The sequence below is a fragment of the Topomyia yanbarensis genome, chromosome 3 (genome assembly GCF_030247195.1).
Source record: "Topomyia yanbarensis strain Yona2022 chromosome 3, ASM3024719v1, whole genome shotgun sequence".
Classification (NCBI taxonomy): Eukaryota; Metazoa; Arthropoda; class Insecta; order Diptera; family Culicidae; genus Topomyia; species Topomyia yanbarensis.
This window is the reverse complement of record NC_080672.1, coordinates 391,996,294-392,008,456: the sequence shown is the minus strand read 5'-3', so window position 1 is coordinate 392,008,456 and position 12,163 is coordinate 391,996,294. Positions and strand designations below refer to the sequence as shown.

Genomic DNA, 12,163 nt, shown 5'->3' with positions numbered 1-12,163 from the left:
TCAAATCATGCAAAATAGTTGGTGGAAAAACAATTGACCGCAAATCACACCGCAGTTGTATTGCGCGTCCCGGGACAGTGTGGTGGTGTGACGAAAAATCACCGCCACTTTTTCAAAAGCACCATTCCACCCGGTCAATTGTTTTTCCACCAACTATATTGCATAATTTGAATCGTGATAATCGATTAAATCGACTGATTTTCTTCTTTTAGAGTTTAATAAATACTTTATATGGATAAACCTGTGACAAAGTTGAACGCATTTTTTCCAACGCATACTATCAAGCGTTCAATTCGTGTAGACGCTCACCGAAAGTTCTTTGAACCTTAAATCTGCTATGGTTCACTATATGCGTTCACATCCCAACTCGCTTGGTGTCCTCTAGTTGTGCAATATATGTTGGAGATGAACTGTACAGTTTTCTAATCAACAATAGCACAAATCACTCTCCAGCATAAACGTATAGCAACTATGAATCTATCCCGACTTATGCAGGAAGGTAAAGCTTCCATAGCATTGGTTCAAGAACCGTACTTCCATAAAGAAAACTTCTATATTGGAAAGTTTCTTAACACTGCCTTCATTGCTTACAACAAGACAGGCATGATTAACCCACGTGAAATGCGTCGTGCTTACATTCTTCCAAATAAGGCTATTGACGTGTATCTCAAACCGGAGCTCACAACTCGCGATATCTGTGTAGTCATAGTTACACAGACTGTCGGTAACGTAGACGAAAAGTATACATATAGTGTTCAGCATATCTACCGCATAACGAATCATCTCCATCTGATGATTTCAAAAGCGTTGTATCATATTGTAGCAGAAATGGGCTTCCGCTCATTATCGGCAGTGGTGCGAATGCTCATCACATCATTTGGGGCAGCTCAGGCATCAATCTGAGAGGCTCTAAACTAATGGAGTACATAAGTACAGTCGTGATTCGCTGGTTGGACACATTTTAACTGGACCACTTTTTAGTTGGACCTCCGTTAGATGGACCATTGTCCAACTAAAAAGCGTCTGAATGTCAAAATCTTATGTCAAATTTTCTTTGACAATCAATTTGACAATTATTGTAGATGTGAATAGATGCAATTACACTACTAACGTCTCCTTTGGAGAGTTTTTGACATCTGTCAGACGGTCCAACCAACGAATAGAATTCGTTAGTTAGACAGAGGTGTGGCCCAACCAGCGAATCACGACTGTAACATATCGTAATCCAAAATCTACAAACTGGGACCTCTTTTTGGAAAACTTGGCGACTAAATTTCATGGATATTTTCCAACAATTAGTCAACTAGACGACTTAGATGACGTCGTGGATACGACAAACTCATCCATAGTAGCATCCTACGAAGAAGCTTGTCCACTTCGTACTGTTCAATCGACCAGGGGAACGTTGGTGGAGGGTTGAGCTTGAAAGAACGAAGAAGGATATGAGAAGAGCTTGGAACCGGCGTCAGTGTGATGACTCCAGGGCTTTCAGGTCAGCGAGTAGTGCGTATAAGGAATGTCTTAGATCTGCAGAGCGGGCTGGCTGGCAAAACCTAGTCTCTAGTCTGAACGAGGCTACAGTCGTGATTCGCTGGTTGGACACTTTTTAACTGGACCGCTTTTAGTTGGACCTCCGCTAGTTGGACCATTGTCCAACTAAAAAGCATCTGAACGTCAAAATCTGGTGCCAAATTTACTTTAATAATCAATCTGACAATATTTAGAGATGTGAACAGATGCATTTACACTGGCAACATCTCCTTTGGAGAGTTTTGACATTTGTCAGTTGGTCCTACTAGCGAATCAAATTCGTTAGTTGGACAAGGCTGTGGCCCAACCAGCGAATCACGACTGTAGCAGGTTTATTCTCTCGAAATCGAAAGCTTTTCAGAAGAACTTCTTAAAAACCAGAGAAGGTGTTTATGTGACGGACGAAAAAGATGTTCTTAATTGTCTCTTCGACGCACGCTTTTCAGGTTGGGTCGATCGAGAGCTGTACAATGTCCACAGATTTCATTCTGGTGATTCGGACTCGTGGGCGTTAGCACGCTTATTGGTTACCACTGAATCGGTTAAGTGGGCCGTTGAAAGCTTTGCTCCATGCAAATCCGACGGAAAAGATGGAGTACTTCCCGTGCCACTGCAAAAGACATTTGATATTCTCAAACATGTCTTGAAGAAGATTATGCTTTCCAGTCTTGCTACCGGGTATATACCGAAAGCATGGCGAGACATAACTGTTAGATTATTCCCATAGGAGGCGCTCAAGTTATGAAGAAGCCAAGAGTATTAGGCCTATCAGCTTAAGTTCTTTTCATCACATTAGAAACGTTAGTTTAGTTGAATATCCACTGCACAAAATGCAACCTGCATATCAGTGTGGGAAATCCATGATCACTCTGCTTTACGAGATTGTTTACAACATTGAGAAGAACTTCTCGCTCAAGCAATCTAGCTTGGGTTTATTCCTAGATATTGAAGGTGCTTTTAACAATGTGTCCTTCCAGTCTATTCTGGAAGCGACGAGCGGTCTTGGGTATCTGCATGTATCTCGGGTTGGATATTGCGTTAGTAACCGCATACTGTGCTCGTAGTTAAGACAGGCTGGAAACTGGTTTTGCTGTGATATTGGAAAAGATGCCAAAAAACTTGGATGTCTCGAATAATTTATTTTATTATCAATATTCTTATTTATATGTATATGTAAACCTAGATTGTGACGTGGCTGCATTTGATGATGTGTTTGACTTAACCTGAACGAAACACTTTTTATTTTGCCTTTTCACCACAATCGGATGATTAACCGTCATCGATTACAAAACTACAATCATACGACTATACATTCACTTAGCTTAAGAAATAGTACCATCAATCGATTATCAGTTTAATGTAACTTAGGTAGTTTATTTTAAAGCTGATTAAAAAAAGACTGCGATTCTGCCACTCCTAATTACATCGCAGAAAAACTCTACTTTTTGAATGGTTATCCAGAATACTATTCAGCTGTTCTTTCAGTAATATATTAAGATAAAAACTATGAATTTGCTCACGAAAACCGGAATTCGCCCTATTATCCAGTTATTGCATTGTTTGACTGAGCAAGACAATCTGTTTTTTTATTGTCTCACATGAAGGAATTTTTATTTCGGAGCATGATTTTTCCGAACTAAGACGAAACATTGTTTAGGTCTACGTGCAATTTGGTGTGCGCTTTTTCGTTTACTAGTTATCTAGTTGTTAAAATTGTAAAGTATAAATTATTCTAATGTGTAGAGTATACAAACCAAAAACTGGAATTCATCGCTTGAATAAATTTCAAAATTATGATCCTTAGTTTTGGACGATACATAAAACAGTGAGACGATCAGGGATTATTTTAAGCTTTTCGATTCGATTTCAAATAGACATTCATAAGATGTGTAAAAGTCAACTCTACGACTGCAATATTTAAGAATAATCATTCGAAAAACGTAATCTTATAAAAGTAGGATCGTTTTTTTTTCACCATCCATTTTGCTTGCCTGTACAAACATCAAATTATTTGATAGATATTATACTGAAAATTTCCACATACATGCTGGTAATAACTCAAAATTATATTGAGGTGTAAAAAATTGCATAGATCCACATACTAGTCTGATTTTGGCATGTTTGTAAAAAGTTGGCCCTTTCGATTCATGTTTGTGCTTTTGTTTCGCTGTAAATTTGTTGCTTGCATTTATTGTAATTTGGGTTTGTTCAAAACAGTTGAGATTTGAAACATAATTAATGCAATCGCGCATTCATCGCATTCACATGGAACTGCTCAGCTGCTGCTAGCTATGCTCATTTTCAAAGTTTACGTTCCAAAACATTCTACAGAGCTCTCGTGTGAACTATGCGTGAACCTTTTCGAGTGCATCAAACTACTTTCTAGTTCCATGAAAGTTCATGTGTCACTACGATGCTCTGAGCTCGGTCGTTACCTTTAACTGTCCTAGAACGTATACTTGTTAGGACGATTTTTTAGTTCCTTGGGAACAATCATGCGTCAGTCAATGATGAACAGAAAACACACAAGAAACTGAAAATCGACTAAAAATGGAGACACCATGCATACTGTCCAACGGAGTGTCTACTTGTGACAAGCCTGTAGACTGGCTATCAGACTTTAAATTGACACAAACCGATCAATTTTTCAGTTGTTGTTTTGAGATCGCAAAACATATCTCGTTATCAGCCGACCATTTGTTTACTGCTGAACCGCCTCGAGCATCGCAATTTTCAGATCACTTGCTAAATGGGAAATATCCACCACCGAATCAACCATTTCTTGGACAGCCGTTACGCTGGGAAAATGCTGAGCTGCCTTCTTCGTCTTGGCGACACAAGTCTTTAGTGCTTCCGATAGAGCATCGGCACACTGCAGCACACGCGTTTTCACATTCTCCCGTGAGACGTTCCGATGGACGATATCACCGATGTTGACCAAATTGTGTGCGCTCAGTACTACGAACTTACCGTAGGCAAGGAAGAACTTGGGGGGTTGGTTGTGCTCTACTGTCTGCAGGAAGGCATCGATCGCCTGCGTGAGGTAGCCCATGTGCGTTACCGTCTGAGATGCGTAATAAACCAGCACGGATTTGTCGTTCGGATCTAGAACTTCGGTCTTCTCGTTGCACACCGCTGCAGCTGCATCCGCATTCCGGACCACATTTTCGAAATTTTTCTTCAAATCCTGCGGTAGGGCATCATGAATTTCGGCATTCGTTTTGGCTGCCGCTTCTTTCGATTCCAGACTGACGTAGTCGTAGTCTTCGGGCCAATCGGCCCCGTTAGTAGTGACTCCAGCGTTCGGCCCTTTGTGCCCGGTCGGAGTTTGTGGTGTTGTTGCGGTGGATGCTGTACGCTTGAACAGCAACGTTCCGTTACCCTGAATAAAGGAAGCCGTCTGTCGGACATCTTCCGTTAGGGTTTGCGCGCAGGCAATCAGCTGGTCTAAACTGTCCGGAGGTAACTGCTGTTGGAGCTTCTGGGTAGCCTCCGGTCGCTGGAGCGTCACCAAGGTCCAGCCTTGGTTGTCCAGATTTTGTGATGCTTCGTGGACAAGCTTATCGGCATCGCGGAGGGCTTTCACGAGTGGTCGCAGCTTTTGGGCTAGACCTGGAAGAAACAATAATATTAGTTCTATCGTAAATCTCAAAATATTAAAACACATTTGAGAAGAATGATATTCAGTTACCTTTATCCTCTGCTTTGGTAGCATTACCCAATGCACCATCGCCAAACTCGGCCAGATCGTGAAGGGCAGTTCGAAGCCGCACAGCGGCTAACTTGAGATCCATCAGTATTGGATCCAACTTTTCCTTGGTCCTCCAGTTGGGAGAAACAAAGCCTAGTAGTCTGAAAGTAGGATATGTCGGTTCAGCTCTAGTTTGTTGAGAATATCCACAAGGCGAAACTTACCTAGAAACGGCAGATGTTGCCTCGTTTTGTAACCTGGCAAGAGTTTCCAGCGCGGAGGACAGCTCAAGAGGAAGTTCCTTGGAGGGAAGCGCTGCCGGAGGACTCAACAGCTGCGACTGTTGCTGCTGGTGGAGTGGTGTCTGAGGAACATCGTAAGTACTTGTGCTGGAGGAGAACGAAGACATGGACATTGAGTGGCTACTGCTGAAGATGCCACTGCTTTGGGAATGTGGTGTTGGCGGTTGCTGCTGTTGGTGCGGGGGTGGTGGTGTTGACCGTATAGAAACAGGGTTTCTTCGGGGTACATCGTAATCGGGCATGTTTGCAAGTGAAGACCGATTAGACGAGGATAGACTGAGACTGTCCGAGGTGAGCAAAGACGAGTTGGAGCTGCTGGGGGTTAGGTTCTGCTGGGACAGCAAATTATTCACCGGCCGCGGAACATCGTACGATTCTTCCATTCTGTAACTGAAGTGGTGATATCCCGAATGGTGCTGGAGGTTTGGTGTGTGTGGGGATTGTGGCAGATTATGATGGTGCTGTTGGGGAAGATGATGGCTGTAGTGTGGCGGTGTTCGTGACCACGCTCGTGGTGTATCGTAGTTGATGGGAACTGCTGGCTTCGGGACGTCGTACGTATCTAGGGCGTCGGCGGATGCGGAGTGGTGCTGGTAGGGACTACCGCCACGTGTCGTAGTCGGTAGTAGATCATACAGATACACGTCCCCGCACTTTTGAGGCGTCAATACCTAGAAGATAGATAAGAAAAACTGTGAGTACTCAGGGAAAGTGTTGTATAATATTTATGTCGTAAATGTTTGATAATCTTGATATCAACTGAAAAAACAGCCCTATGTTTAATAGCTATTGAAGGTGGGAAATGGAAGCATGTGCGTTTGCTTTGCATAATTATGGATGTTGTTTTTATTATGGAGCGTAAAATTTGTTCTAAAAGGATGCTACACTTTTTGTAGATTTGTTTTGACAACGGCATCATTAGGAAACAAATTTAGTTGTACATACAGAGCTTAAGCTTGTGCGACCACCACTGGCTGCTACTCCGTTATCGACCTGGACTGGCTGAAGTTGAACAGGGAATATAAGTAGATAATTATGCTTAGGAGTGGCGAAACCATGTTTCAATGTGCAACAACTCCTGGTAATCCTAAATTGTTTATTGATCAATATCGGCGCCGGCCAGGCCCGAACGTAGGTTTCAGCGTGAACATTAACCCTTGTGAAGGCAAGCTAAAATCCTAACATTAAAGGGCAAGCCGGGCCTCTCAGGCCCGTCTAAATTTATGCTCCTTTTTGCCGTTCTCATATAGAAAGGTTATGCAATCGGTTGAAATTTCGACTTTTTAACCGAGACCCGCAGGGCCAAATCTCTTATACCATTCGACTCAGTTCTTCGAGATCGTAAAATGTCTGTATGTATGGATGTATGTATGTGGCAAACAATCTCACCGATTTTTCTCTGAGGTGGCTGGACCGATTTGTACAAATTTAGTCTCAAATGAAAGGTGCAGCCTTCGCATCGGTCGCTATTGATGTTTTTTATTGATCCGACTTTCGGTTCTGGAGTTACGTGTTGAAGAGTACAATCACACAGCAAATTTCCATAGAACATGATACCACCATGATGTCCAAATGATGCAATATATATTAAAATATGTGCAACATTACTTGGCTTTGCATGTCTAGATCATTAATGACCCACCGAAGGCACTTCGACCACATTGGCCAGCCATGGCGGTTCTTGATTCCCCGGAGGAACTTACCAAGTTCCTAAGATAATGTCATACCTATTTCTCAGCGAATTCTTTACCGATTTTTACAAACTTGGTTTCAAATGAAAGGCACAGCATGCCCATTGGCTGCTGTTGAATTTCTAATTGACCCGACTTCCGGTTCCGGAATTACAGGATGATGAGTACGAACACGCAGCAAATCCCGATTTCAGCGTATGAGGCGATGGATGTAAAAAGGTCAATTTTTTTCCAGAAGGTGAGTACATACTCGGAACATCACGTTGACTGTCGATTGGTTCTGAGCTCCATTTCCTTTGAACACGACCAATAAATGTTTCTGGGTTGCTATTAATTTCTTCTGATGCATAAACGGAGTACATATTCATATTTTTCTGCATCAGATTCATCGTCGGAAGCAATATCATTCACATCTTCTTCCTCGCTTTGCAAATCAGTTTCGGAACCGTCTGCTGTTGAATTTGCTCGAATTTCTTCCATTATTTCAGATTCTTTGAGACGATTGAAAACATGGGCATATCGTCTTATAGCCATTTCAATCTTTTGTTGCTTTTAGATCCTACAATTTGAATAATTACGACAACTGTAACACAAAGAATAGACAATAAAAATAGACAATAACGACAGAGTTAGGTTATGTTGTATCCAAATAATTGTCAAGTAGACCACAGTGGGTGAAATAAAAGTATTTACCCTAAAAAATATGACACACGCTATTATCGTATGCTATTTTTACATTTCTTATAAAAGAAATGTATAGAATTCGCTCAAACTTTCAAGATTCTTATAAGAAAAGGTAAAAAGATAAAATCAATCAAAACATGAAAAAAATTCATGCTAATATGAAGATGAACTCATCAAAATGTTTTTTCAGATAAATATTAATGTATAAAACCCGTGGTATTCCTAGTAAATATTGCATGCACACCGGGCCTGCCAGGCCCGGCTTGCCTTTTTGTGCATGTAAAAAATTCAAACATAGCTGCGCATCGCTCCATAGATGAAAATTTCACAATTCTTTATTTTTGTTATAGATTTCAAAGCTACTTATCAAAATTTCCATGCCAAAGCTTATACTGCATACACATTTTTTGTAACTAAAAAATTGTAACGTGCCGGGCCTCTGAGACCCGGTTGGCTTTTTGAGGGTTAAAAACATTTTTTGCAATTTTTTTAGAACTTTGCGTGAAACGAATTGATCGAAACTTTTGTACATTCTAGCCTAACACCTACGTTGAATTTTCGAGATAAGTTTTCAATTAAGGGTTTTTGTTATTCATTTTAAATAAGATTTTCTATTTTTGACGAAAAATTCCGCTTTTTTATGATTAAATTTTTTTATCTCATAAACTCATCGTAGGGGTTAAGTTTTTTTGCATAGAATGTGTATACAAAGTTTGAAAAAAACGATTAAATAGTTTTTGAATAGCTAGTAACACCGCAAATCATGTTTTTTCCAGAGACGTTCTACAAAAAACTTCGTCGACGGGTCGTTTGTCGATATTTTTGCATAGAAAAATTACACAATATTATTGAAATAATACCAGCCTCCTGCTAGGCAGCCATTTTGTTCTAGCCAACATCTGCCTTTGTTAAAATAAATACAACCCAATGCTATTGCACGGGCGACATGGGCCTAGAGGCGGCTAGGCCCACTATATGTTGACTACTGTCAAAGTCTGTATATCTCAATAGCGGATGACAGGAGTGACACCCCCCAGAATGATACACTATAAAGTACAAAAGTTTGGATCAATTCTCTCAAAGTTCTTAAAAAAGTTGCAGAAGTGTTTTTTTTTCACGCTGAAAACCTAACCCCCCTTAAACCTTCCACAGTTCAGCTGCCGGCAATTTTAAGTTTTTCAGGCTATTTCGAAATAGCTACGTCGAATTTTCGATCACCTCGCGCAAATTTTTTATATTGTATTTACGTATCTTCTTCTTCCAGTTAGTTATTTTCTATTGGCCTATTTCCGCTACGAGACCAAACACCGACGCCAGAGAGGTGACTCCCACTATCTGGACTAGATATCGACCTATTACAACTCATGGACCGGGGGACCAATGGCTTTATTTCACCTCAGAAAAATCTCAACGACCTCGTCTAGGATTTAACCCAGACCAACTGGGATGAGTGGCGGTCATGTTTACCACTCAACCACCGGCACCGTCGTATTTACGTATCGAGATGAAACATCATCACTGAAACACGTGTACTTTCAAAACAAATCGCTGTCAGAACATTCCAAACCTGACCACTAGAGGCGTTGCAGTATAATAAATAACGAACGTGCCGAAAAAACGCACCGAGAAAGAATGGAAAGGAATGACACAAAACGTCAGAAATGTGGTTTATGCCGGGCCCTCTGCTAGGCGGCCATTTTTTCCTATTCAACCCCAGTTAAACCCATTCCGGAACCGGTTCGGAATTCTGAATGGAGTCGGTATGGATTCCAACTCAAATGCAACAACCGCGATTCCGACTCAATCGGTTTCGGAATCGGTTGTTGCATTTGAGCTGGAATTCATACTGACTCCATTCAGGATTCCGAATCGAATTCCGAGTAGTTTGACCGTGGAGTTGCCTTTTGTAAAAATCAAAACAACCCAATGTAAAAGCATGGACGAGGCCCATTAGACCCACAATATGTTGGTTACTTGAAGGTAGAGTGATTTCAGTCTTGGTGTCCTGGGAACTCGAGGGAAATGCTTAATTTGTCCTGTATTTTTCCCTGCAAGCCTAATACGTTTCTTTTGGTTGAGTCTTCGTTTTATTCGCTTTATTTACTGCTCCAGATCGCAGTTACAACCGATAGCAATGCAATGTATAATCATTAGGGCATTGCAAAAAAAATTTTTTTTTGAATTCTCAAAGTCCCCCCTCTCATATTGTGACAAATGTCAAAGTAAGCTCAGATGTCAAATTTCATATCATTTGGACAATTTTAGACCCCCGCCCGCTTCGCTTGAAATTTTTGAAATTGGTTTTATGGGAAAATATGGAGGAAAAATACATTAAATGCTATAACTTTTGAAGTAGCAATCAGAAAATTACACTTTATACCTCTTTTGAAAGAAAATAATCTTAGTATTTGAATGGAGATATATTTGTTTCTAGGAAAATACGGGAAAGTGGGGAACTGTGACATTTTTGCCCCAAAATTCCATATTTTTAGTGATTTTTCTGCTCCGTAACGCAAATCATACATATTTTGTAGTTTTTCTAATGTGAAAAAATCTCAGAAATCGAACGGAACCTTTTTGACCTTAATCCGAATACGAGAAATTGGGGTTATAGGGCTTTTTGTCATTCACATTAAATTTTATCATTTTCTCATGCATATATCTCTATTATTCTTCAATCAATTTTCATAAAATGTAACTTGTTGAACGTGTAAAATTCTGAGGAATAAAACAAAAATAAAAACGCTAGTGTTAAAATTCAGAAACATCAAACTTTTTGATAATTACTCTACAAATCTATTTTTTTTTTTTCATTATTTGTCCTAATACCTCAACTTCCCCTATTTTTCCAGAAATGAAAGTTTTCTCATGTGATCCCTAAGCATATTTTACACTAAAAGTAGTAAATCAAATAAGAATTTTGTTGTTAAATGGAGTTAATATGTGCAATTTATGATAAGAATGTGATATCGACACTATATGTCAGATAATTTGATGTTTCTGAATTTTATCGGTAACGAATCTATTTTTGTTATAATCCTAATGATTTTCTACGTTCAGCAAGGTATAGTTTATGAAAATTGAGTGAAGAATATTAGAGATATATGCATGAGAAAATGATAAAATTTAATATGTATGACAAAAGACCCTATAACCCCAACTTCTCGTATCCGGATAAATGTCAAAAAGGTTCCGTTCGATTTCTGAGATTTTTTCACATTAGAAAAACTGCAAAATATGTATGATTTGCATCACGGAGCAGAAAAATCATTAAAAATATGGGATTTTGGGGCCAAAATGACCCAGTACCCGTGTATTCCTAGAAACAAAAATATCTCCATTCAAACACTAAGGTTATTTCCTTTCAAAAGAGGTATAAATTGTAATTTTCTGATTGCTACTTCAAAAGTTATAGCATTTAATGTATTATTCTTCCATATTTTCCCATACCACCAATTTCAAAAAAATTCAAGCGAAGTGGGCGGTGGTCTAAAATTGTCCAAATGATGTGAAATTTGGCATCTGAGCTTACTTTGGCATTTGTCATAATATGAGAGGGGGGGGCCTTTGAGAATTCAAAAAAAAATTATTTTGCAATGCCCTAATAATCATCCTCAATCAGAGTACGACAAACAAAACTTAATACACTCAAATCTCCCAACTATACCATCCGATGTCTTTTTTAATCTCTAAATAGTGCCTCGTTATTTCTCTTTTCAACTTGCTTTTGTTACATGGAACTTGAAAAGAGAAAGAAGCGTTCGTATGTACGTTGCATATAAATGAGCCAGATATATATTAGAAGATACACGGCTCAGGTAAGCTAACGCATTGAGCCGTGTCAACACACTTAATTTTTTCTGTCGAATCTCAGCTTTCTTCGAATCTTTTGCCGAAATCTCAACAGCTGAGACTCAGTAAACATTTTTTTTGTTGAGATCTCAGAAAACGTGACGTTTAAGTGCTGAGACTCGGAAAATATTTCACCGAGGATCAGTAAACTAATCTCACTTTACTGAGATATCAGTTTCTAAATTTGCTGAGATACGGCTATTGGGAAATTAGCGAGCCGAATTGAGTGTGAAATAAACGAAACAAAAAAGTATTTAATTCACGATTAACATACCTTCACGCCTGGAAGCCGAACAGCGTCTGCCGAGTCTAGCACCCTACATAACAAGGAGTATGGAGTGTCGTGCTCAAACTGATATTCTTTACACCAATCTATCCACCGGTTTTCATATAACAATTGATAAAATGAAGAA

At 39.7% G+C, this 12,163-nt stretch overlaps 1 protein-coding gene across 2 annotated transcripts in view; it reads right to left on the bottom strand.

The window, feature by feature from the left end:
* Window positions 1-2,661: 2,661 nt before the first annotated feature.
* The window catches only part of LOC131693201 (breast cancer anti-estrogen resistance protein 1), a 380,537-nt gene continuing 371,035 nt past the window's right edge, over window positions 2,662-12,163 (bottom strand). For both annotated transcript variants that reach the window (XM_058980836.1, XM_058980837.1), the window contains exons 4-6: window positions 5,446-6,194; window positions 5,222-5,382; window positions 2,662-5,142 (exon numbers count right to left, since the gene is read on the bottom strand). In XM_058980836.1, the coding sequence (XP_058836819.1) occupies window positions 4,232-5,142; window positions 5,222-5,382; window positions 5,446-6,194 (1,821 nt within the window). In that variant the 3' untranslated portion in view covers window positions 2,662-4,231. The remainder of the gene's footprint in view (window positions 5,143-5,221; window positions 5,383-5,445; window positions 6,195-12,163) is intronic.